Source organism: Geotrypetes seraphini, chromosome 7 (assembly GCF_902459505.1).
Source record: "Geotrypetes seraphini chromosome 7, aGeoSer1.1, whole genome shotgun sequence".
NCBI classification, from domain to species: domain Eukaryota; kingdom Metazoa; phylum Chordata; class Amphibia; order Gymnophiona; family Dermophiidae; genus Geotrypetes; species Geotrypetes seraphini.
The window spans coordinates 149,397,679-149,425,509 of record NC_047090.1 but is presented as its reverse complement, the minus strand read 5'-3'; the positions used below and the strand labels follow the sequence as shown (position 1 = coordinate 149,425,509).

The 27,831-nt window shown below is 43.3% G+C and overlaps 1 protein-coding gene across 4 annotated transcripts in view; it reads left to right on the top strand.

The window, feature by feature from the left end:
• Positions 1-27,831, top strand: part of LOC117363353 (WD repeat-containing protein 89-like) — a 106,474-nt gene that overhangs the window by 43,680 nt on the left and 34,963 nt on the right. The window contains exon 3 of one of the 4 annotated variants that reach the window (XM_033950916.1): positions 10,563-10,922. The exons of 1 other annotated variant lie outside the window; for it this stretch is intronic. In XM_033950916.1, coding sequence (XP_033806807.1) covers positions 10,563-10,922 — 360 coding nt within the window. Of the gene's footprint in view, positions 1-10,562; positions 15,700-20,483; positions 20,654-27,831 lie in introns of those variants that run through there. 2 more of the 4 variants (XM_033950915.1, XM_033950921.1) reach the window with 2 other exon arrangements.

The window sequence follows — 27,831 nt, the reverse complement described above, 5'->3', positions numbered from 1 at the left end:
GGATGTTCCTAGTTTTCATACACGGGATATACCTTTTGAAGAGGGGAATGATAGTTTCAGTTTTTGGGAGGATCTAGTGGAATTAGGGTTAGAGGAATTCCAGAAGAGTGGGATAACGGGAGGGAGGATGCCATGTAGGATCTTGAAGGCTAAACAGGCACATTTAAAGAGGACTCTGGAGTGAACTGGGAGCCAGTGAAGTTTGGACAGGAGTGGGGAGACGTGGTCGAACTTGCCTTTTGCGAAAATAAGCTTGGCCGCGGCGTTCTGGATTAGCTGAAGTCTATGGAGTTTTTTTTTAGTTAGGCTTAAAAATAGATGGAGTTGCAATAATCCAGTCTAGAGAGGATGGTGGATTGAACAAGGACAATGAAGTGAGAATGATGAAAGTACGATCTCACTTTCCTCAACATATGAAGACTAAAGAAACATTTTTTTTACCAAGAAGTTGAGGTGGTCATTGAAGGAGAGAGAGGAGTCTATGATGATGCCAAGGACTTTGCTTGAAAACTCAAGCTGAAGAGTGAAGCCGGAATATAATGGGATGGAGGTGGGTAAATGATCTAATATTGGGCCGAGCCAAAGTAATTTTGTTTTAGACTCATTCAATTTCATTTGTACAGAATGTGCCCAGGAATGGATGTTCATTATACATGCGGATATGTTCTCAGTGAGATTAGTGAGGTTCGAGTCGGTCTCGAGGAGGATGAGGATATCATTGGCATAGGTGTAGAGAGTTTCCAGGGGGGATAGGTGAAGAAGTTTCAGAGAGGACATTTAAATATTGAAAAGGATAGGAGAGAGGGGTGAGCCTTGCGGGACTCCACATATCGGCTTCCAGGGAGGGGATGAGGTACCGTTTATGTTAACGGTGTAGGAGCGTAAGCGTAGGAATTTCGAGAACCAGTCTAGGACTGTGGAACTTATGCCTATTTCAGAGAGTTGGAAGATTAAGATATCATGATGGACGACGTCGAAAGAGGTCGAATTGTAGAAGTACAGCGAATTTGTTACGAGAATGAAGTTGTTGTACCTTAGAGATTAGTGAGGCTAATAGGGATTCGGTGCTGAAGTTGGGTCTGAAGCTGAATTGGTAGGGTAGGAGAATAGAAAATCTTTCTAGGTAGGATGAGAGTTGAGTGGATATGATGGATTCTAACATCTTGGTTAGGAGAGGGATGTTTGCTATTGGACGGTAATTGGAGGGAATAGAGGGATCAAGGTCGGTCTTTTTCAGTAGAGGGGTTAGTGCAATATGTCCCATTTCGGAGGAGAAAAGGCCCGATGTTAGAGCAACGTTTATAAGTTTGGTGAGGGAAGCGATGGCCTGTGTAGAGTTATTCTCGAATAGGTAGGAGGGGAAAGGGTCCAAGGTACACTTGCAAGATTTTAGTTTGAGGCAGAGTTTGGAGACTTGCAATTCGGAAACAAGCTCAAAAACGGTCCAGGATCTGTCGGCTGGAATGGGATTGGAGACAGGTAGGGAAGAGTTGAGGTCAGTAGAGATTAGGGAGTTGTAGGAGACTGTAGGCGGGAAGGAGCATCTTAGGGTGGTAACCTTTTCATTGAAGAATTTTGCAAGGGCATCTGCTGATAGCGATGAGGGGAGTAAGGATGGATCCTTTTTTGTAGATAAGGAGCGCCAAATGTTAAACAACGTACTGATCTGGTTGTTGGATCTGGAGATTTTATCTCCGAAGAAGTTCTTCCTGCTTTTTTTAGTAATGAATTGTAACGTTTAATATTGACCCTCCAGGTCTGTCTATCTGAGGGGGATTTAGATTTTTTTCCATTTGCGCTCCAAAGTGCGACATTTCTGTTTCAGCTCTCTATGGAGCGGTAGATACCAAGGAGCCTTTCGAGGGTAGGTAATGGTTTTTGTGGATGTTGGAGCGAGGGAGTGATAGATGGATTCGGAGAGGGAGATCCAATTGCACCAGCAGGATTCAGAGTCTGTAGGCTTAGGATTGGAGGAGAGTTGGTTGAGAAATTTGGACCAGAAAAGATTACTCAAAATTTTCTTGCGGAAGGTTATTGAATGGGAGAAATGGGATGGGGATTCAAGGTGTGACATGAAAATGGGGAGGCAAGTAGCCCCTAGGAAGTGGTCAGACCAAGGGACGTGTTCCCAACGGGTGTCATCAATTGAAGTTTTGAAGGCAGTAAGGTCGAGGAAAGTGGTGAAGTCTAATGTATGTCCTTTTTCGTGGGTTGGAGAAGAGGTAAGTGAGGGGAAACCTAGAGAGGTAAGGAAGTTGTTAAATTCGATCGTGTCCTTGCTATTGGTGTCATCAAGGTGGAGATTAATATCGCCAACAATCAGTAGTCTTTGAAATTTAAGAAAGGCGTTTGTTATAGCCTCAAAGACGAGATTTGAGGAGTTGTTCCAAGGGGTAGATGGGCGGTAAAGTAACAAGATGCCCAATGGGTAAGTGAGGAGTTCATCATTGACAGAGGCAAGCATATATTCTAGAGCGGCGTGAGTGCCCTTCTCGAGGAGCTGGACGTCAAAGAAAGATTTATAGAGCAGTGCCAGTCCGCCTCCTTTTCGGTTGGATCTGGGGGAGAAGAGGCCTTGATAACCATGGGGGGAGTTCGTTTTGTGTAAAAAGATCATCTTTGGCGATCCATGATTCCGTGATGCACAGGAATCCAGGGTCGAACTCGTCTAGAAGGTCCTTCAAGATTTGGGTCTTATTGCATGCTGATCTGGCATTACAATAAAGAGTCGGGACTGGGGTGAGAGAGTCAGAGACAGCATTGGGAAGATTGGCTGGGGGCAGGGGCTTTAGTGAGTTTAGGTTGGCTTTTCGGGGGTTGTTCTTGAAAGGAGGAATTCTGGTGCATATCACCGTGGGGATTCTGAGGCCAGGACAAATATTATTGGTGTTTGGTGGGTCGAGTAGGTTGAGGGAGGGGTGTATCAAATAGAGGGAAGAATAGAGAGGTGAGCAGAATAGGAAGAGAAGGAACCAGAAGAAAGGATTCATGGCAGGGTTATGGCCAGATGGTTGGTGTGTGAGAGTCTGCAGCAGGGGGGGTATTAGTGTTAGCTAAGGAAGGGGCAGGAGACTTAATTAGGCTGGCATCTCATATACATAGCCAAGAGTAGGGAAGAAAAGACGAAACCTTTGGCAGTAATACAGTTTGGCACTGAACAAAAGCATAAACAGTAATAAACTTAAGCATCTAAAACAAGAGCATGGACAATAATAAAAAATATGGAGCTAAAACAAGAGTATAGACAATAATAAAATTTGGCCCCCAGTGGATCTCGATAAGCCAAGGAGGGGGAGGGCGATGAGTTAGTCAGAAAGGAGCCACGTTGGTTTGAGCGTCAGACTGCAGCTCTCCTCTGTCGGCTCTCCCCTGCTGGAATGGGGGAGGGGTGCAGATGATGTTAGATGCCCTACTGGAACTGGCTCCCGATCTGGCCACTAGTGAAACTGGCAGTTGGTGCCGAGTACCGTCAGCGCTGCTCCTCTTGCAGTTCGCTCCCCTGCTGGAATGGGGGAGGGATGAAGATGATGCTAGGTGCCCTGCTGGAAAGGGCTCCCGATTTGGCCACTAGTGAAACTGGCAGTTAGTGCAGAGCACCGTCAGCGATGCTCTTCTTGTAGTTCTCTCCCCTGCAGGAACGGGGGGGGGGGGTGTAGGTGATGTTAGGTGCCCTGCTGGAATGGGCTCCCGATTTGGCCACTATTGAAACTGGCAGTTGGTGCTGAGCACCGTCAGCGATACTCTTCTTGTAGTTCTCTCCCCTGCTGGAACGGGGGAGGGGAGTAATTGATGCTAGGTGCCCTGCTGGAAAGTGCTCCCGATCTGGCCACTAGTGAAACTGGCAGTTGGTGCCAAGCACCGTCAGCAATGCTCTTCATGTAGTTCTCTCCCCTGCTGGAACGGGGGAGGGGAGAAGATGATGCTAGATGCCCTGCTGGAAAGGGCTCCCGATCTGGCCACTAGTGAAACTGGCAATTGGTACCGAGCAGTACAATCTCTCAGCATATGAAAAGTTTTTCATCCCCTTTATCAGACACGTCACTCTTCTCTGAACCCTCTCAAGTAATGCCATGTCCTTCTTAAGGTATGGCGACCAATATTGGACGCAGTACTCCAGATGCGGACGCACCATCGCCTGATACAATGGCATGATAACTTCTTTCATTCTGGTTGTAATACCCTTCTGGATTATGCCTAGCATTCTGTTTGCCTTCTTAGCGGCCGCTGCGCACTGTGCTGTCGGCTTCATTATCATGTCCACCATTACCCCAAAGTCCCTTTCTTGGGTACTCTCATTTAATAACATCCCTCCCATCATATAGTTGTACCTCGGGTTTCTGTTTCCCACATGTAATACTTTACATTTCTCAACATTGAACTTCATCTGCCATCTCGTCGCCCATTCCCCTAGTTTGTTCAAGTCCCTTTGCAATTCTTCGTAGTCCTCTTTAGTCCGAGCTCCACTAAATAGTTTGGTGTCGTCCACAAATTTTATTAACTCACACTTCGTCCCTGTTTCTAGATCATTTATGAATATATTAAATAGCGGCCCGAGCACCGAGCCCTGCGGGACCCCACTCGTGACCCTCCTCCAGTCCGAGTAGTGGCCCTTCACTCCTACCCGCCAGCGTTAGCGGTAGCAGCACCAGTAGGTGTACGGATGTCAGTGGCTGTTGAGGATAGCGGTGTGGGGGCGGCCTGCATGCAGCAGAGTGATGCGGTGGATAGGAGGAGAACAGCTGTGCCGGTGGTGACCTGAATATAAACCGGGACCCCCATTTTTGTGCCAATTTTTGGGCCCCAAAATCCCAGTTTATATTTGAATATATACGGTAATTAGCTTTTTCTGTGGTCTCAGTTAGAGACATTCTACACTGATGTGTTTTCGCAGAATGCATTGTCAAGACAAAGTTCCTCCCCCAAATAAGAAACAATACCTTAAATACTTACACTAAAAAAAAAAAAGTACTAGTATACAGAACATATTCCTAAGCTCATTTTATTTTAGCACCTACCTAATATTACATCGCCACCTCTCTTGACCACTTGTTCAGTAATTAAGGTAGCATTTCACAAGTTTTTGAGAAAATTGCAGATACGTTTGTTCTTTAAAGATGAAAAGGAGACAGATTGGCAAATTGATCAATCAATCTGTAAGAAAGAATCTAGATAGACTCTCCCGGGCCAGATGGACCCAATTCTGTTGACATTTCAAAATCTTATATTGTCAAAAATAACTGAATTTGAAAAAGGGTATAAGCAACAGAAAGCTAGATATAATTTGATATATAATCAATACCAAGCTGTGTTATAATTGAGGAAGAATACGGATTTGGTGATCCTAAAAGCCGATAAGGGAAGTGCCAGAATAAAGGTGCCATTGTTCTTTATTCTGAACACCAAGGGAAGTGCTCAGAATAAATAACAATATGAGTTTGAAGCAATGAAATAACTAAATGATACTATATCTTTTAGTAAACTTGTGGAAGATCCTATGGACCCCCTTATGAAAGAAGTATTTAATTGGGTAATGCTACATTATAGCCAAGGGATGCTTACGGTTAGAGTATCAATTTCTGCTGGAAAAACAACCAAAAACTCCCTACATACGAGGGTCATTTCATAAATAATGCACAATATTTTTTTAATTTACCATATTTTTTGCTCCATAAGATGCACGTTTTTTCCACCCAAAAGTGGGTGGAAATGTCGGTGCGTCTTATGTAGTGAAGATATAAATTTTTAACACCCCCCAGGTCAGTCCTTTTTAAAAAAAACCCAGTACCTTTTTTAACCCTCATTCCTTTTTTTAAAAAAACCCATCCTGTCCCTCTTCAAATCTCCCCCCATTGCCTGGTGGTCCAGCGGTTCATCGGCTGACAAGCGTGAGCCCTCCGCCCGCCTTCTGAGCCCGCACCGCCTCTTCCCGTCCTGTCCCCCACCTCCTTAAATGTCACCCATTGCCTGGTGGTCCAGCAGTGTGTCAGCACCGCCCTCTGAATGGTGCTTTCAGTGTTGGCCGGCAGGCATGAGCTTTCTGCCCGCCTGCCTGGGCCAGTACCGCCCTCCGAATGGTGCCTTCAGTTCATTCTGAGTGCGGCACTGGCCCAGGCAGGCGGGTGGAAAGTTTGTGCCTGCTAGGTGACACTGAAAGCACCATTCAGAGGGCGGCGTTGACACACCGCCGTACCATAAATGAGAGACATTTAAGGAGGTGCAGGACAGGACGGGAAGAGGTGGCGCGGGCCTAGGCAGGCGGGTGGAGAGCCCATGCCTGCTGGCTGATGTCACCAGGCGATGGGGGAGATTTGAAGAGGGACGGGACGAGGGTTATAAAACTACTAGGAGTGTTTTTTAAAGGCCTGACCGGGGGGGGGGGGTGTCAAAAATTTATATCTTCGCTACAGGACGGGATGAGGGTGTTTTAAAAAGGGACAGGGTAAAAAGGTTGTTTTTTAATTTTTGTTTCATTGTTCTGCATACTGGAGGTTGCTCCCTGCTCTAGGAGGGGGGTGGGGGTTCATGCTGTGTGGTATTTTTGATTATTGTTCCAGTTTTATATGGGACTTGTTTCTGTTTTGGGCTATGCCAATAAAACCAATAAAAATTGTTGTACCATTTAGGGAGGGGGGATTAAAAAAGGTACTGGGGGCAGGTTACAGGATAGGGCAGTGCAGTGGAACAGAGTACAGAGCTACTTGCAAGGAGTGTAGGGTTGGGTGCAGAGCCTGGCAGGGAGAATTTGGTTCAGAATGTATTTTTTCTTGTTTTCCTCCTCTAAATTTAGGGTGCGTCTTATGGTCAGGTGCGTCTTATGGAGTGAAAAATACGGTACATGGTTTTGTTTTGTTTTTTTCAAGTATTTCTTTACAATTCTTCAATATAGTCTCCCTGCTTTGCAATGACCGAATCCCAACGTCCGGGAAGCTTCATTATTCCATCTAATACACCGTTTTAGTTTAGTTGCCGAATGGCTTGGGTACCGGCAGGAGAAAGCTTTTCCAGAGATGCAAAGCGATGGCCACTCATAGGTTGTTTCAACTTTGGAAAAAGGTTGAAGTCTGGTGGACTAATGTCTGGACTATAGGGAGCATGTATATGGCCATGTATTCGCCCAGCCGTATTCGCACAGTTTTTCAATGATGAGTGGAGAGCTCCATCTTCCCCATGACCAAAAAAATTTTGACGAGCTCAACCAAAAGTCAAACAAATGATGATTTTTGCTTATGATCATGAAGGTATCATCATCACAGACAAAGTTCCATGTGGAAGAAGTGTCACAGCAATGTATTATCGTGATTTTTTGCAAAAAATGTGCACAAAAATGCACAAAACTCGACCTCAGTTGCTCTTGGCTGAGTCAATCATTCTTCACGACAACGCTTGCCCGCACATTGGGAATGTCATTGAAAAATTACACGAATACGGCTGGAAGGTGTTACCTCATGCTCCCTACAGTCCAGACATGAGACCACCAGACTTTGACCTTTTTCCAAAGTTGAAACAACCTATGCGTGGACATCGCTTTGCATTTCTGGAAGAGCTTTCTTCAGCCGGTACCCGAGCCATTCGGCAACTAAACTAAAACGGTGTCTTGGATGGAATAATGAAGCTTCCCGGACGTTGGGACTTGGTCATTGCAATGCAGGGGGACTGTATTGAAGGATTGTAAAGAAATAATTGAAGAAAAAAAAAAAAATTAAACAATTAAAAAAATAGTGTGCATTATGAAATGACCCTCGTATATTTTGTGCCTAAAGTACATAAAGATCTGAAATGCCCCCCTGGTAGGCCCATTGTGAATATGAGAGATACATTGCTTGAACCTTTGTCCAAATTTTTGGATGTGTTCTTGAAACAAGAGGCAGCAAAAGTACCCTCCTATTTAAAAGACTCTTCTCATTTGTTAAGACTTTCAGAGCAAGAGACTCAAGTAGACACAGATGTGACTATGGATTTTGTAGCTCTCTATTCTCAGCCCTTTCTTGAAGGATCTATGTCAGTAATTAAAGAAGCATTAAAGGCTAGAGAAGGTCAGCAAAGTATTACAACCTCGTTTTTAGAGCGATTGGCACAATGGGTTGTTTACCGTTCTGGTCTTTATCTGCTATCATTTACTATGTTACTATAACAGCTATTTTCAATATCAAGGGGTATACTATCGTCAAATTCAGGGAATAGAAATGGGGGGCAACCTTAGCCCCTTCTTTGGCAACATTATACGTGGGACAGTTTGAAGTGGAAGAAGTTTGTTTCAAAATTCTTTAGTAAGATCACCCTTTGGAAGCGTTTCCTATATGATATTTTCTTTTTATGGAGGGGAACATAGGAAGATTGAATGAATTTCCAATATGGCTTAATAGTAGAGATACAAATTTGCAATTCATGATAACTTATAATCAACTACTATAGAATTTTTAGATATATTAATTCGGAAAGAGGGTACACAAATTGATACTGACATATATAGAAAACCTGTAGCTCGCAACACACTATTGCATTTCTCTATTTAGCTTCCCAGTGAATTAATTCCTGTGGGCTAGGAGGGTTTGCTCCTCCTTGCAAGATTTCAAAATAGCAGCCAAAGATCTAGAGCAGGGGTGTCAAAGTCCCTCCTCGAGGGCCGTAATCCAGTCGGGTTTTCAGGATTTCCCCAATGAATATGCATTGAAAGCAGTGCATGCACATAGATCTCATGCATATTCATTAGGGAAATCCTGAAAACCCGACTGGATTCCGGCCCTCGAGGACCGACTTTGACACCTGTGATCTAGAGCAACATTTTTTGGTTAGGGTTACCCTAAAAAAGCAATTAAGCAGGCGTATATATGAGCTAGATATGCATAGAGGAGTTTATTATTGCAAGAAAAAACTGAAACAGCTCAGTCTCGAGGCATCCAAAAAAATGGTATCCCTAATTAGGGAACACTGGTACATCCTTCAGTTTTATGAGGTGTTTCGAGAAGCTCCTATAAGAACATAAGAAAAGCCGCTGCTGGGTCAGACCAGTGGTCCATCGCTTTTACCCGAGGAAGGACCTTGGGTCAGATGTTAATTCGTCATATATTGGGAAATCCTATAGTAAGAACTAAGAGTACTCATAAAAAATGTGGGAGGTGTCAATGGTGTAAGCAAACTATAGAAGGAAATATGTGGCAGGAACCTCAGATGAAAAGGAAAATCAGGGCCAATAGACAAACATGCCGTTCAGCAGGGGTTGTCAGACTAAATGAGCGCAAATCTCATATACATACTGAAAATATACAAGCACCCATAGTACAACATTGGCTGCGGAATGAACATAAGATTGAAGATCTCTGCTGGAGGATAATTGATGCTATAGAAATAGTTGGAGGGAGGGTGGTAATTTAGAAGAGAGATTAAACTTTAAAGAACAACAATAGATATATTGTTTAAATTCAGTCTATCCTTATGGTTTAAATGAGGAATTGGAATGGCTATCATTGATCTAACTGTGGGGGGAGGGAGGGGTAGAAATCACAACTGAAAATAGAGAGAGATATATATAACATTCCTTAGCAACAGCAGCAGATGAATCCAGAGACCAATGGGGATAGCACACATCTACCATTGGTCTCTGGATTCATCTGCTGCGTCTAAAGGAAAGAAAATTAACAGGTAAGAACATAATTTTTCCGTGGCTTCCGTAAAGGGCTCTGACGCGGGACTCAGATAGTGTGATATAAGTAAGTCTCAGCTGATGGTCCTTTTGGGGTATTTAAATAATGAAAAAAAAAATGCTGCCGCCATCTTTACTGAACAAGTGGCGATGTAATATTAGGTAGGTGGTAAAATAAAATGAGCTTAGGAATATGTTCTGTGTACTAATACTTTTTGGGAGTATAAGTATTAAAGGTACTGTTTCTTATTTTTTTTAGGGACTTTGCCTTGACAAAGCATTCTGCCAAACATGTCGGTATAGAATGTCCCTAACTGAGACTATAGATAAAAGCTAAGTACTAGATGATAATAAAATAATTAAAATAAGTTATTGCAACAGATGAAAAATATTTATATACCTAATATAATGAATAATTAAATAGAAGATCTGGTGACGATTCAACACATAAAGCTCTGTATAATGAAATGAATTGAACACAGTGGTGTTGCTGAGGATCAAGGTTATAGTGGTAGGCGTTTGTGGGGGAGGATACTCTAATGGTGGTGTCTTTCACTATGATGATTTTATATTTTAACACTTGGCACAAAATGGTAAGGAGGTATATGAATGATTATACAAGTCAACTAATTATAATGTTAAAAATGTGGTGAACATTTTTCTAAAAGTGTAATGTGTTTTAAGTATTTGAGTAGCTAAATAGTTGTATGTATGTATGTGTACATATATTGCTATCGATGTGAATTTCTGAAAGAGACTTTCTCTAGATATTAGGCATCTTCAACCAAGAGAACTTTTAAATTATTATTTGAATTGGAAAGAATCTGTTTAATGTAATACTTGCCAACTGTGGTGCATCTTAAGGTTGCCTGTAAATATGATCAGATCTCTCTAAATGTGTTTCTTTATTTTTTCCTAACAGGATGTGATTGCTGGATTCCTGTGTGCTATTCTTATCATGGTTTTCTTCTACCCAGTTCTTGAACTTATTGACAATTTCAATTTAACTTACAAGTATGCTCCATTAATTATCATCGGTCTTCATTTAGCCATGGGGATCTTCTCATTCACTCTTGACACATGGAGTACATCTCGAGGAGATACAGCTCAGATTCTGGGTAGTGGGGCTGGCATTGCATGTGGCTCTCATGTTAATTACATGTTGGGTATAATGTCGGATCCTTTACCTGATGCATTGCCTTTTATACCACCGGTTATCACTGTGACTCTTGTTGGAAAGGCCTTGTTAAGATTTCTGATTGGTGTAGTGATCCTACTAATGGTAAGAGCAGTGATGAAAAAGCTTACCATCCCTCTTGCCTGCAAAATCTTCTGTATACCATGTGATGACATTCGAAAAGCAAGACAGTGTATGAAGGTTGAACTTCCTTATCGGTATATCACTTATGGAATGGTTGGGTTTAGTGTCATGTTTGTGGTTCCATTCCTGTTTAGGAGTATTGGCCTTTGATACAGGTTTACCATTTGTTTAAGGAGAGAGATGAAAAATGACACTCAGTGTAAGAAGAGGGTATAGGAAGTGGTCAAGACCAAATGTGGGTCTTTCGATTAGCAAAGTCTTGGCAAATCACACTTAGGGCTCCTTTTACAAAGGCATGCTAGCGGTTTTAGCGCGTGCTAGCCGCTACCGCCTCCTTTTAAGCAGGCGGTAATTTTTTGGCTAGCGTGCACTAATCTTGTGTGTGCGCTAAAAACGCTAGCGCACCTTAGTAAAAGGAGCCCTTAGTTTACTGGATCAGAAAAAGACCTGCAACAGCTTGTCTCCCATTCTCAACTTTTTGATGTGGCAAAAATCATTGGACCAAACCTGAAAAAGGTCCGTTGATATCAAAATATTTTTTCTTCAATCCACCACCCAGTTTGAAATATATAGTAGCTGTTGGTTGTCAATACCAATGCAAACTATAGATTCAGGTACTATATTACAGCTTGATAATTGTGCCTTTTTTGTTGCTAAAATAACAATGCCATGTATACTGTGATCTAAAAATTAGACAGCTGTTTATTTTAAATTATATAGACATAATATACACAGAGGGGCCAAAAAATGTATACACACTTCAAAAGTTATCTTTTTCAAAATCCAAATTGAATTATGGCAGCAATGTGTAGTATTATGTTGTCTATAAAGATATCAATAGTCGCGTGATTGCTAAAGCCACCATGTGGCTGTCAGAAGAGTCATAAATCTTTTATGCAGATATTTTTCATGTGAAGTGTGTATACATATTTTGGGGCCCTGTGTGTGTATATGTGTATATATATGTGTGTATATATAAAAAGTGGGCACCTATTTTTGCATAATGTATTATGTTATTTTTAAACTAATGATTCCATACTGCACAAAAAATTTAAGTATGTATTTATTTTTTTATTGAAAGTGATACAGAGAATGCATACATGAAGACCAATACAACCAGAAGAGGTCAACAAACCAGTATAGAACAAGGAAAACTAGATAGTATCATAACAGCAATGAGACATGCTTTAAGAAAAGCGCTATTCTCTGTACACCAATTTTTATAGTAAAAAATAGTCTAGCATGCTAGCCCCCGCACTCCAAACCCTCCTGGCACAGGGCATAGTCTCCAATCATACGACACATTCACTCACCCCCCTACCCAGCCTCTCCCCCCCAAGTACTGCAGCAAATCATGCCCCCCTCCCACCCTCCCATACTCCATCCCTACAACAGCAGAACAAATTATGTGGTGAGCTTGTGTGTCTCAGCAGTCTCCTGGGTGCAAGCTAAAAAAATAACCCCAAAGAGCTACATAGCTTTTTCTATCAGGGTGCATGGAAGCCCGATAAACCCTGGTCTTGAAACTCGCCAGTCCCCTAATGCGCATCTCCCATTGCTGAAGTGGCAGTGCTTCTTCCGATATCCAATATGCCAGGATTAGTCTCTTAACCAGCACTATGGAGTTATACAAGAAGTGGCGCTGAGGCACAGTAAGCCCCTAAGCTACCAAGGGGCCCTGAAGTCCCAGAAGTAGGGTGCCATAATCCCATTCCACCTCCCGGCCCAGAGCAAGATCCAGTCTATGGAGAAAACTCCTCCAAACCTGAAGATCACTCCAGAAAGGAATGCACATAAGTACCAGGCTGACATTTACAATTAAGGCATGTGTCTTGGTCCCAGAGACCCATTTGGACTCCCCTTTGACGTGTGATGTACGAACAGTGTAATAGCTTGAATTGGGTTTACTGAAGATCAGCGGACTTCACAAATTCAAGAAGGATGGAAAACAATTCTTCAAATTGGTGCTTTGAAATGTCCAGATCCAATTCGGTATGCCAAGTCTCCCGAGGTAGGGGTCCGATTGAGGAGCGTGTACCAGTGAGATAAAGAGTTCAGGGAAGTCGGAGTCTTAGCAAAGGCTAAGTCCAGAGTCCCACTGCTTCCAGTTAGAGCAGAACCTGCTCCACGTGAACTCCAGTAATGGTGAACTTGGATGTAAGGGAACCTATGGCGAGGCAAAAGGTCCCAATGCTCCTGGACCTGGGGGAAGGATGGGAAGGCATCAGGAGTTAACTGTAATAAGTGCAATAACATCATGCAGCCTCTCTCCGCCCATTTCCGAAACACTGATCTACCCCACCCTGGTAAAAAATTGGAATTGCCTTCAAAATGCAGAAAGGGGGAGAAATCCGCACTGAGGCCCTGTCGCTGTCTTCACCAGTGCCATGCCCTGCGGAATGGCGCTATAAACTGAAAATGTGCCAGATAGTGATGTGTCCTGCCCTCCTGTTGAAAAATTTAAATGGAGATCTCCAACTATCAAGCCAGCCCGGAGGGAAGAAACAAACTCTGGCCTTAAACCCCTCATGGATCCAGCGCATCAAGACATTATCTTGGACATTCAGACTCCCCTGACACTGTGCCCTCATCAATTTAGACAGGCTGATTTGAGGGGCCCTAGCTCTCCAGATAAAACAGGTTATGATGGTCCTAAACCTCTTTTCATCCCTGCGCAGCAACCAGACTGGAATAGTTTGGAGAGGGTAAAGGAGCTTTGGGAACATGATCATTTTTATCAGCGCGACTCTGCCCCGAACATCACCTGTCTGTCGGATTTTAATGGCTAAGGGCTCCATAGCGAGTAGAAATAGCAGTGGCGAAAGAGGGCAACCTGCCGAGTGTCCCGTTTGAGTCGAAAACTGTCCGTCAGAGTACCATTGACCAATAGTCGGGTTCAGTGATCTGAATATAAAGCGTGTACCCATTTCAAAAACATGCCCGCCATCCCGTATTGTCCCAAGACCCAAAATAGGTACTCCCAGGATATACTATCAAAGGCCTTTTCCATGTCTAGACCTGCTATGGCGGACGTGCCTCCCCTCCCCCGGTGAGCTTGATCAGCACCCAAAGCTTTAATCAGATTCATTGAGGCATAATGGCCGGGCACAAATCCCACTTGGTCAGGGTGGATAACCTCTGGCAACAGCTAGTTAAGTTGCCACGCCAACGTGGCCGCCAACAGTTTCACGTCCTGATTCAAGAGGGATATAGGCCTATAAGAACTCACCAGTTCTCGGTCCTTACCAAGCTTCGTGGGAAGTACCACATGAGCCATATTTTCCCCTAGAGGACCTCGTTCCGACACTAGGGCATTACACATGTTACACAATAGCTGGGAAAGCAAATCTGGAAGAATCCTATAGTACTCTGGTCCATACCCATCCAGACCTGGAGACTTGACTAGTTTAAGAGCATTGATACTCGGAACAATCTCCTCTGGCAAGAGAGGGGTGTGTAGCATAGCTCGTTGGGCCTTTGGTAATTGGGGTAGAGAGATATCTTTAAAAAAGAAATGGTGTAATAGCTAACAAACTAGTGCTGAATTTGATCCGCACTATCAAATCTCATGCCTCTTTCGTTGTGAAGCTTTGTGATGAGTTGAGTCTTTCTAGGGGGAAAATAAGTTAACCAACACCTTTCCTGCTTCCCCCCCATCGGAAAAGACTGTATTCTTGAAAATAAAGGGATTGTGCCGCCCGATCATTAAGTAGCGTGTCCAGCTGGCGTCGAAGATCCCTGTAACGTAGTCTGTCCGCTTTCAGCATGGTAGTGGCATGCTGCTTCCTCAAGGACTGTAGCTGAGCAGTGAGGTCAAGCACCTTCCCATCCCTCTCCCTCCGTTTCCTCGCAACGTATGATGATAAATGACCCCGCAGGATCACCTTGGAGGCATACCAGAACAGTACAGGGTCCCCCTTCGAGGTCTGATTATAAGAACAATATTCTAACCACTTTGCCTGCAGAAACACCCTAAACTCAGGATCATTGTACAGGTAAGGGGAGAGGCGCCATGAGGTAGATCTCTTGGTGTTGGTGAAGGTAAAGGACACCTTTACCATAGAATGAGCAGACACTGTGGGTTCCAGTATAGTTGCTGTAGGAGAACAGAGGCCGAGCAACCAGGACATAGTCTAAGCGAGCATGGGGAAAAAAAAGTATACTCATGATCAGAAGGGTGTAACATTCTCCACGTGTCTAAAAGATCCAACTGGTTGATCAGAAAATTAACTCCCTTGGCAGTAGACATTGGGTGTGTACATATTACATAATAACAGCTTGATGCTCCAGAGTTTCCCCAAGACGATAATAAACTGCCCCTCCTGGTCCTGAATCAGTTTATGGAATTGGAAAGGCAATTTCTTATGGATTAAGATGGCCACTCCCTGTCTTCTCCCATGCTCCACCTGAGACAAGTGTTTCCTGAACATATGCTATGTCAGCCTGTGCTTTTTTTAAACTACTCAAAATTTTTGCACATTTGATCAGAGATCTGATACCATTTGCATTCAGGGAGACTATTGTCAAGTCAGCCATTCACGTCAAGAACATAAAGCCATAGGGCAAGTTGTCATGAGTGGTCAGTTGCTGGCGTGGAGCCCCCCCAGCTAGACTTCCCAGCAGCCACAAACATAACTTACACCCTGTTGCTTACCCCATTACCCACCTCCACTCAGGTATGAAGAAACCCCTCTCCCCCCTCCCTCAGTCATTCACACAACCAGTCATAACCCATCCCCTAAACCCCCCTGTCTCCCGCATCCCCCCTATCCTACCCTGTCCCACAATCCACTCACATGCACACGCACCATCCCAGTCGGTGCTATATGCTATACAGCCTACCTATGCCTCCCCCCATGGAGCTCCAAGTCCCCCAATACAAAAATAACCCACAGCAGAGGAATAAAACAGGCAAACACCAAAACATTAGTCACCTAAAGAAATGCCAAAGGAAAAGAGAATAGAATCTCTCCAGTCCTGTTTCGAGAGTCCAAAAGGGAGTGTGCTCTGTGCTGAAGAAAAGGCGCTGAGATGGCAAGCCCTCTGCCAAGGCCCAGGCACATCAATCCTTGCTGGCATAGCCCAGGGCCCCTGGAGAAAGCCTCCAACATATGGCGCCCCTCTAATAATAATAATAACAGCAGCTTATATACCGCAATACCGTGAAGTTCTAATCTCCCTCGCGGCAGGTGGCCTCTCCGGGAACAGGTCCTGTCAATGGGGCAGATATCAGCAAAGCTAGGCAGGTGAGTGCCGAACCAAGGTTCCAGGTTCAGGCGCCCTTCACATCAGCAGCCGTTCCATTAGCTACCCCGGTGGCAGGTCCCGGTAGGAGTGCAGACAGCCGCAGCACCTAACAAAGCTCGCCTTCCGGAAGCGCTGGGCCAGCAAGCACAACAGCAGGTAAAAACCAGAGAAGAAAAAAATTAAAAGTAAAAAAATTAAAAGTAAAACCTGAAGGGTTCAACTAGCCCTGCACATTGAGTCTGTTCAGGAACGCTCAGGCTTCCTCCTCTGTCTGCATAATCAGTGTCTTGTCGTCGTGCCATATGCACAGTTTGCTCAGAAAAATCAGAGTAAAGGATACTTTTTTCGTGGGGAGCTCGGAGCAGAAAGGGGCCATTAATTTCCTTTGGGCTGCTACACGTGCTGAATAGTCATTAAAGAGGAGAATCTGGGCCCCCTCATATTACAACAGGCCAGCTTTTCTATACACAAGTATTTCCTCCTTTTCTCGCCACGTGCAGTATCTGGCTATGGCTGGTCTGGGCCAGTTGTCTCCAGCTCTCTTAGGGCCTACGCGGTGCGCCTGCTCGCAGCCATACTTTGTCTCGTCCCGTGGGAGGCCCAACTTCTGCGGCAGCCACTAACCAAATATATGGTAGAGATCTGATCAGCCACGTCCTCCGGTAAGCCGATTAGTCTCAGATTATTCCTCCTGTTTCTGTTTTCCTGCTTGTCCATTTGATGCTGTAATTCCAGTATTTCATGCTGCTTGGTAGTGATAGTACCCTCCATCATTGTGCTCCGATCCTCCTGTGCCGACACTCTGTTCGACCTCCTCAATTCTCCTACCCTGAGTGTCAAACTTTTCGTTGAGTTCGTCAACAGCTGACTGAAGCTTATTTAAGCTGTCCGCTAGGGCTGCCGTGACAATTTTGTTATCTCCTGTATCCATTCCCCAGCCGGCACTGTAAAAGAAGCATGCTTATCTGTCATCTTTGCTGGAGGAGATTGGGGCTTATCCTTCAGATCTTTAATATTTTTCACCGGCATGGCGGGCTGCAATCAGCACAGACAGACTCCAGAAGAGTCACAAAGCAGTCTTCTAGCCGCGGGTCCTGAAGCAGCCAAAAAATGATCGGGTAAAATGCAGATATCAGCAGTTGTTTATCAGGGGTGACCGGAGCTCCTCTTTCCCATGTTTAGCTAGGTCGGCTGCATCACGTGACCCCCTTAAATCTGTATTTAAATAGATGGATTAGACTAATCAGTTTCTCATTAGACTTTAGAAAAAGGGTTAATAAGTAATGATTTCTTGTATCTTAAATATTTATTTTAAAATTGTAAATTATAGGAAAATATATTTTCTGTTTGTATTATGGACATCAGTGTTCAATGTTAGGAAGTCGGAACAAATCCTGAATGCACAGTGTATGTACTTCATAGCCTTATTTGCAATATTTTTTTCCAAAATATTTGAAGACCTTCACTTTAAGCCTTCCATAAAGATGTCAATGCTTTATATTTTAATAGGGCAAATTTGACAAATGAAGTTTAGCTCTATACTAAATATCAGAGTTAGGTAGATGAATCACCTAATACTTTAAATGGTCTATAGATATTTGATGTTCTAGCACGTTTGACATTTCTTTTTTCTATTAGCTGATCTCTCCTTTGACTTAAGTTAGATGTAGGCTAGTTTTCAAATACAGTAGTACCTCGTAATCCGAACGCCCCAGAACTTGAACAATTTGGAATCCAAACTTTTATTTTCCTTCATTTTTGCCCCGGAATCCGAATGCTGCTTTGGAATCTGAACTGCAAACAGTGCTCAGCCCAAAGCTTCCCCTCTGACGCAACTTCTTGTTTCCGCCTGGGAGGGAAACTTTGGGCTAAACACCACTTGCAGCTGCTATTGCCGATCTTGCTGTCTTGCCGCTGGGGATCCCGATCTTGCCTCCTCTGCTACTGGGGGTCTCAATCTTGGTGTTTCTCCCAGGTAGGCCCGATCTTGCAGAGTTTGTGGGACCAAGGAATGGATTAATCCAGTTTCTATTCTTTTCAATGGGAAAAATTGTCTTGGAACTCGAACGGGGTTCTGGAACGGATTAAGTTCGGATTCCAAGGTACCACTGTACTTTAATGGGCTTACTTCAGGAGTTAGTCAGCTAAATTGTGCTTTTTAAAAGTTCACAACACCAGCTAGCTAAATTTAACAACCTAAATTCACAAGGTGGTATGATTTAGCCAAATTGCGCCAGGTGGCTTCTGGGACTGGCCTATAACTTTCATTGGTAAATTCAGCAAGGTAGCACAACTGTACAAATGTTGCTAAATGATCTGGAAGCCATGTTGATATGAAAATCATTTATAGCACAACTTCAAATCTAGTGTGTCAGTTTTTCTTCAGTAATATGATTGTCATATTGTTGTGATAGCAAGTTTTATTAACATTCTTAGAAATTGAGAAATGATTTGTATATCCAGGAAGTGCTTAGTACCTGACACATATCTGTTACCGTTACTTAACTCCATGGAAGAGTAGGTCTGTTGAAAATGTTTTAAAAAACCTTTTTTAAACCTCAGTAATGCTTAATTAACCCAGGGCTCTCTGTGGATATTTTTCTCTTATATACTGAGTTTTCATTTGGTATTTCATGTATTAAAACCCATTGATTTATAGGGCACATAAACGTAAATTTCTGTTACCTTACACGGAATTAAAATTCTTACTCCACTTGGTGGAAGAAATAAGCAGAAAATCAACTGTAAAATTGTAGAGAAATATTTCCTGCAAAGGATGCAATATATATATAAAGGATATAATAAGCCATAAAATGCTGATAAAACAGTAAATCATTAAGAAAAGTTCTGCTAAACTATTAATTTTTTCCACAGTACACGCAGTAATTTAGGTAAGGCACCCAAAAAGCAGAAGCATTCGTATTCATTATTTGGTCTTGAACATATGTTTAGACTAACATTTTCCAGTCCTGATTCTAAACAATTTAGCCTTTCAACTATAATATTAAGTGTAACCTAGAATATTAACATAATAAATAATAAATCTTAAAAATGATAGGCAGAAATGCAAGGTTAAATAAAGAAACTTGCATATTTGTAGGTACTAAGGTGGTATAACATTCTGACAAACAAAAGGTCTTATGGGTTTACAAAAACTTTGAAAGAGTTCTTCAAAACTTCGTAATTTAAGGTAGGAGTTCTGGGAATAATTCTCTACAAGTTGTCTAAAATTAGACTCTGCTAACTGTGAATTGATTACTAGTGTAAGTCTGGAGTTACATGTCTAACTTTAGACATGAGCACTAACATAAGCTGAAAGGCTGTTGTAAATGCTCATGCATAACTGTATAGCATGTAGCTGCTAGTATTCTGTAACTCACGTGTATGTGCTAGGCACAGCCCTGACTTGTCCCTGCTCCTCCTAGGTCTATATCCCTTGCAGTTGCTCACTTTGAATTTCACATGTAGAAATTATAGATGATTGAGTAAGGGCAGTTAGGCCCTTATTCTGTAAATAATGGCACGCTTACCCGATCTAGGTGCCTAACTTCTTTTATTGGCTTAATCAGGGCTGTTAATTGAAAGTACCATTAAAAAGTAATTGAAAATCATTTTAAAAATTAATTAGCTGTTAGGCATCTAACTCAGTAAACACCTACCACTTCAAGGTAGACATCTACTCCTAGATGCCTACAAGTAGGTGTGGTCAGGCTTCTCAGTTAGGTCAAGAAAACTCTGACCTAAAAGGGAGTGCGCCTAAGGTTTCGAAACCTACCAGTGCATAAGACTGCTTAGGTACTGCTAGGTGCAGTTCTATAAACTGTGCATAGTAGACGATTGACAACCATGTTCAACTGTGCCTAGGAATTAAGGACTAGATTCACTAAGCAAACCGATCATGTACCGATTGGTTTGCAAGCCCTTTACGACCAGATTTCCCTTCTGCACTATTCACTAACGCCTGTAGCGATCCGATCCTGATCCTCCCATGCAAATTAGTAAAGCCCCATACAAAATAGCCAAGCGATTGATTCACTAACAATTGCTTGGCTATTTTGAATCAGGTTTTACTACTGACAAATCCGACTGCTGGGGAGGAGCCTAAGGCCCTGATTGGCTCAGGCTCCTACCTTGGGAGGGGCCTGGGGCGCCTGAGCCAATCAGGGACTTCCTTAGGGCTGAGCCTTAGGAAGTCCCTGATTGGCTTGATCAGGGACTTCCTAAGGCTCAGCCCTAAGGAAGTCCCTGATTGGCTCAGGTGCCCCAGGCTCCTCCCCCATGCATCACATGATGCAATGGGGCGGGGCCTAAGGCCCACATTAGCAGTGCGTCATAAGGAGAGGCAAGAGCAGAAGGACTTTGTGGTTCCTCCTGCTCCCTGGAGACTTTGCGGGAGGCCTAAGGAGCAGGAGGGACTGAGCACCCCTCCTACTCCCAACTTTGAGGTACGGGGTGCCAGGTCGGGCTGGGTGTCGGGGGGGGGGGGTGTTGGTCAGCCTACGGAGCAAGATGGACCGAGCACCCCTCCTGCTCCCAACTTTGAGATACAGGGGTGCTGGGCCCAATCGGGTGGGTGGTGTGATGGGCCAGTCGGAGGGGGGGGGTTAAACGGCGGCTGAGGGGCAAATTTTTTGTGGGGTTCAGGGAAGGAGGGGTGTTCAGGGCACTTGTTGGGAGGGGGAGTTTACTTTTTATTTATTTTTTTTTTAATCGAGCAGATATTTTGCGTGTGTAAATCACAATATCTGCCCGATTTAAAAAAATAAATAAATTTAAAAAAAAATAAAAAAATATATCCTATATAATAAAAGGCTAACTCGCGCATGCGCAGTCCTATTTGCGTGTTCCGTGCGCTGTAGGTCTGTGGCCGAAGGAGTGCGCATGCGCGCGAATACGTCACCACCCGATCGCCTCCACAAGCCGGACCGCAGCCAGACGGCGTTCTCCGTTTCTCCTGTCGCCGCCGCTGATCTCCGTTTCTACTTTGCCGACCACCCCCTTCTCTTCCCGCGGGCCCGAATGGCGATTCCAGCAGCTTGTACATCAATTTCCACACGCTGCTTCGGGCCCTTCTACTGCAGTCCTATTTGCGTGTTCCGTGCGCTGTAGGTCTGTGGCCGAAGGAGTGCGCATGCGCGCGAATACGTCACCACCCGATCGCCTCCACAAGCCGGACCGCAGCCAGACGGCGTTCTCCGTTTCTCCTGTCGCCGCCGCTGATCTCCGTTTCTACTTTGCCGACCACCCCCTTCTCTTCCCGCGGGCCCGAATGGCGATTCCAGCAGCTTGTACATCAATTTCCACACGCTGCTTCGGGCCCTTCTACTGCCCTGATTTGCTCTGCCGCGTCTCTGATGATGTCATCAGGGACGTGCCAGAGTAAATCAGGGCAGTAGAAGGGCCCGAAGCAGCGTGTGGAGACTGATGTAAGCGCTGCTGGAATCACCACCTTTGTAGTCCGGCCCGCGGGAAGGGGAAGGGACAGGGGGGGGGTAGAGGAAACGCTAATGCTGCTGCACAGGGAACTGGTGGGGGGGGGAGGGAAATGGAGGGAGAGGGAATGCTGCTTTGGACGGACAGAGAGAGGAAGGGAAACACAAAGAAAATAAGAAAGACACAGGGGCAGGTGCACAGGGAACTGGTGTGGGGGGAGGGGGATAGAATGCTGCTTTGGACAGACAGACAGAGGGAGGAAGGGAGACAGAAAGGAAAGAAGAAAGACACAGGGTCAGGGAGATACACAGAAAGACAGACAGGCAAAGGGGGCCAGGGACAGAGACAGACAGAAAGGACAGCGGGAGCCACGTCAGGAGGGGTGCGGGATGCGGCAGTGGGAACTTTTCCAATGGGTGCAACTGGGCAGCTGTCGGGAACCTCTGATCAGGGGCAGAGCAAGGTAAGAGTATCATAGGGATAAGAAGGAGGAGGGAGGATAAAAAAGAAAGGGATGCCTACTGCTGGACAGGGGGGAGAAGGAAAGAGGTGCTGATGGACAGGGGGGATGAAGAAAAAGGAACGGAGGCCTAATGTTGGACAGGGGGAGAAGGAAGGTGCTGCTGGACAGGGGGGAGGTAAAACAAAGGGAGAAGGGCTGCTGCTGCATAAGGAGAGCAGTGAAGGGGTGGTGGTGAACACAGTGGAGGTAAAAGGAAGGGAAAATGGACAGGGGGAGCAGGCAAGGGGTGGTGATGGACAGCCAAGGAAAAAGAAAGGCAGAAAGAAAGAAAGCGGCTAAGGAGAGAGAGAGAAAAAAAGACAGACACACACACATATGTTCTAGCACCCGTTAATGTAACGGGCTTAAAGACTAGTATATATATATATATAAAAAGCCGGCGGCTGAAGCCCTGACAGCAGTGACAAGAGGCTGTTTCTCCTGTCACTACTGTCAGGGCTTTAGCGATCTGTGCAGTTGGCTGGGGGTGTGCCAACGATCGTCTCCATTTGCATGCAGGCCTTTAGTGAATTCGTCGGCCTGCATGCAAATGGAAACGGATCAGGAAGTTAGTGAATCTAGCCCTAAGTGCTGTTTACAGAATCAGGCCCTTAGTGTGTAACTGCAAATTAGTACCTGTTAGCATCAATACCAATTATAACCTTTTAATGTCAAGTTAGCAGCTAATTAACGCTGGCTTTTACAAGCTGAAGTAGAGGTATCTACCACAGGCCAGTGAGGTAAATGCTCCAATGCTCATAGAATTCCTATGAGCATCATAGCATTTAACTTGCTGGCCCATGGTAGAAATCTCTACCGCAGCTTTGTAAAAGGAGCCCTAAGCAATTAAGTTACATATGTAACTGGCACTATTCTATAACTTGTGCATGTGACTATGCACACTGAACGTAAAATTTGGTGTACAAAATTATAGAATTAGGAAGAGAATGTTGCACCACATTTATTTATGGTAAATTGATATTTGAAGATGTGCTTTTCCGCTATTTTCAAATGTTTGTTTAGTATAACTGTCTTACAGTCTGTATTCCACAAAGTGATAAAATAGTATTAAATTAATTTTTAAGTAGTAAAATTTCAAATCTGTAAGGTCAAACCTTATTCACATTCTTCAACACGTATTTAGAATTGTTTTTGGCTTGCTATTATTACATTTTTCTGTCACTGAACACATACCAGCATGAAAACCAAATATGATCCTTGTTTTTGTATGTGAAAATATGATGGCACTGCACTGATATTTGGAGACTTTAAGGAAATAATTTTTTTTTAAATCCCTTTTGGAGCCTAAGTGATCACTATAGATCCTGAGTGATTAAAGGATCGATCAAGTAATAGCATCTAACCAAAAATAAGTTTTTCTTTCTGCTTCAGAGCATCAGTAGTATCATTCATGTAAACCATAAACTTATACATTTTTATAGGTGGGGATTTATATAATATAAAACTTTTATTTAAAAATAGACAAATGATTTTTTTAAAGACAAAGACCATGTTGGTGGTGGTTTTGCGCTGGCAGTCAATAGAAGCAGAGAAACTGTAATGCAGTTTGCAGCAGTTAACGTTTATGTGGTTATGGCCATATTCTATAAATAGCATCCTAATCACGGCCACCTAGTGACACCTAAGTTTGGGATCTGCGCCAAACTTAATTTTTTAATTGGCTTAATTGTTGTGGTAATTAACCACGCCAGTTTTCAGCCAATCAAAATAAAATTAAGAAATTTAAGAGTTTAGCACCAAACTCTTGAAATGCCTAGTAATGCCTAAGTGGAAGCGCCATTCAACACCTAGGGATGCCTAACAATGCCTATGTTAAAAAGTAGGCATGGTTATGGGCAGAGAATAGATGTGGTTGACTTAGGCATCTGATGTAGGTGCTGTCAAATTAGGCGAGTAAAAAGCTGGCTTAATGGAGCGGCGCCTATGTCTAGGATGTCCAGAAGTGCCTAAGTCCACTTAAGCGTATCTAGGCGTAATTCTATAAATGGCACCGTTTTTTGTTTTTTTTTTATTGATAGCCTACAATGTACCGGTAGATGCCGTTTATAGAATCTGTCCCTTAAGGTCTTACTTTAAATGAGAAGGAAAAACAACTTGCACTGTAGTATAGTCTACTATTACTGTTTATTGAGTATTTTTGTACATTATATTGGAATTTCCAAAGCTTCATGCCACATACGGTTTAATTTGCAGAAATTTAGAAATATTGTGAGTTTATATAACTGTTACTACCTGTCAGCAATGTAAAGCTACTTTGGTTTACTTTTCATTTAATTAAATTTTATCTTTGATACTTTAATGAAAATTGTAAAATGCTTTAGCTTTCAAAGACAGAAAATGTAAAATGAAAATCTCATGCAATATTAATTAAAAATAAAAAAAGATTTAAACCTGTGGAAAATACAATAGTTATGAAATTTTGAATTAGTTTTCTTCATGCAAGTTTGCAAAGGTATGCATTTTTGATAAATTATATACTACTAGATTTTTGAGCTCAGCTCATTGGCCTGAACTATTTGTTGTATTTCTTATTTCAGTTAATGACATCTTTTAGTACAGTGACAGAATTTGTCACCGTCAAACCATTCCCATGTCATTCTGTAAGGAGATAGAGAAGAATCAGAATATTTATTTATTTATTCAATTTTCTGTACCATTCTCCAAAGGGAGCTCAGAATGGTTTACATGAATGTATGCAGGTACTCGCATTTTTCCCTGTCTGTCCCGGTGGGCTCACAATCTATTTAATGTACCTTGGGCAATGGGGGAATTAAGTGACTTGCCCAGGTTCACAAGGAACAGTGTTGGTTTGAACCCATAACCTCAGGGTGCTAAGGCTCTAGCTTTAACCACTGCGCCACACACTCCCCATTGACCCTCAAGCCTTGCATTGAAGAATGGTGATGTAGGACTGAAGTTGAGATAGAAACTAAAGAATGACATAGAATGGTTTCCCGCTGTTATCCACGGGGACGGGGACAAATTCTGTCACCATGCCATTCTCTAGACAAACATCAGTGTTTAGCATACTTTTTGATCTCAGAAGGCAAGCAGGGTGTCACACATGAATGATATCTGATGGAGCCTTGGTTGGAGCAGTGACTGACTAAAGAGCTTTTAAAGCTTTCTAACTTCCTCAGTAGAGCATCTGGGGGATGTCCTATGTCACTTATCTGAGATACACAAATGAGAGCAAGAGACACTCGTACAAACTGGAATACAAAAATAGATATCAGTGTGTCAGGCTTAATGCAGGGAACTTCTAACATAGCTAAACTTTACATACTTAAGAATAAAGGACCTCAGAATCCAACAGGATAAAGCTCTCTGAAGCACAAATGCTTGAGAAAAGAGAGCCTGGCAGACTATCACTGGTTCTGCTCCAGTAAAATAAACCAGCGGAGGGAAAACCCTTAAAGGGGAAAAAATTCTCCAACTAGAAAACCGGGCTTAAACAAAAAGGCTTAAAAACATTAAGAAGCCTCTACATTAAAGAATGAAATTATCAGGAGGTAAGTTGTCTGAAAAAACTGCAAGGGTAGGCAAGATTTCCAAATAGCGTCTTAATATCCAACTGCTAATAAATCATCTGAGGCCATATAAGTTCATTTTTTTCCCTGTGGAGTCCAAAGGTGGTATTTTTATTTTGCGATTTTAGTGATTTAAGTTGAGGATGGCTTGCAAATATGCGATTTAAGATAAGTGGAAAATATTTTTTTTAAATGTCAAATGAATGAAATTTAAAGGATTAGTTAAAATAATTGATTGTCTAAAAATTTAACAGTAGAAAGAATGAATTGATGAAGATTGTGGTGAAGCAGCATTCTCATCTATACTACTTTGCAAATCTCTCTTCTAAGTCCTGAAGATCTTTATTGCTAAATGATGTTTAGATTTTTTATTAGTGGTTTTCTTATTTGAAATATCAACATCTTCTGATTATCTAAATGAGTGGCAGTGTGATACTATTTTAAGTATTTTTTTCCAGTAGTTTTTTTTAGCTACAAATCAATAGCTTTGTTTGTCTTGAGTACCACCACTTCATTCAACCTTTTTTTTTCCTGCTTAAACCCCCTTTGAAGATTATTTTTTTGCATATTCATGTTTCTGCATCCATATCGGTATATTTGTTACAATTGGTCTTTTCTTTTTACACAATGAATTTGATTTTCTTCTTTGACAAGCAGGATTATACTGTATGTGGGTAACATTACCACCTGATGGAGCTTAGCCAGTCCCATGTCCTAGAGATCAGAAACTTGTGGAAAATGTTTGAGCTTGTGCAAGAGTTCCCACCCAACATTTCCTCTCAGAACACCTTAGTTTCTTTTCATCCATTTGTGGTTGAGTCCTGTTAAATTGTGGTGGTTAAAAAATATATCAAAGATTGGTAGTTATTTTCAGTTTGGTGAAGAAATCAGGATTCTGTTATATCTACACAGGAGTCCATACATTGGGTGATCAATCCCCAGCCATGAACCAACATTGCAGAAGTTTGTCCCTTGCAGCTTTCAGTACCTTCCTAATTGCCATTGGAGTTGAGTGCCTCCTCCAGTTTTTCCTTCTGCAAGTGAACTGTGCAGAGATGTTTTTGATTTGTTCTGTTTAGTTTTTATTATTTTTAGTTGTAAGTTTCTTTTATTTTTGAACTTTTGGTGCCCTGAGACACTGTATTTAGGGGTTCCTTGTCAGCAGCAGATGAATCCAGACGAGTGGATTAAGTCCACCTACCAGCAGGTGAAGATAAAGAGCACAAAGCTGAGCTGTGCTATATATATCACTGGTACTTCAGTATTCTCTATCTCAGCAGGCAGATGAATGGTCTCTCTCCTCCTGGTTTCATCAGTGTGATGAGGGGCTTGCATGGGGGGGAGAACAGCGATTCTAACACTGCAAGTCCCACTGGGGCAGCTTCCCATGCTGTCTTAACAGCAAGTGGCGTAGCAAAGGTAAGCGGTACCCCGCACCCCTGTCGCATGTGTGCCCCCTTCCCTGTACCTTTCTAACTTCAATTCCAGCAGCCACCAACTTACTGCCCATGTTGGCTTCGGCACTTTCTCAGACATCGCTTCCTTGCTGCGGGTCCCAAAAGTGATGTCTGAGAGAATGCTGAAGCTGACTGTAAGTTGGTGGCTGCTGGCGCTGAAGTTTAAAAGGTATGGGGGGAAAAAGGGGCATACGCGGAAGGGGAGAGGAGGAGGGTTGCCGGTGCCCCGAGGAAGATGGTACATGGGCCGGACTGTCCCCCCTACTAAGCTACTGTCAACAGCTTGGCCAGTCGTCTTAGTAAGATGGTGGGTGTCACTGGGGTGGCTTCCCTTGCTGCTCCCTCGGCTGCCTGTTCAGTTGAGCAGCCACCCGATCTATGGCTGTTTTATTATTTATTAGGATTTTATATACCGCCTATCAAGGTTAAGCGGTTTTACAATCAATTACTCAAGCATTTTCTCTATCTGCTCTTGCAGTCAGGTGGCGGCTCAATTGTTGGTGGGAGATGCGGTTTCCCTTTATTAGGGTTGTTTCAGCTTGGTCTTTGCTATGGCCATGTTCAGGGATGAGTTCCACTTAGCGAACCTGAGCCCCAATATTGGACAGCTGCTCCAAGACTCTCACTCTGTGCGGCCGCGGATGTCTCGGAGCGGTGAGTGGGCATCGGAGATCAGATGA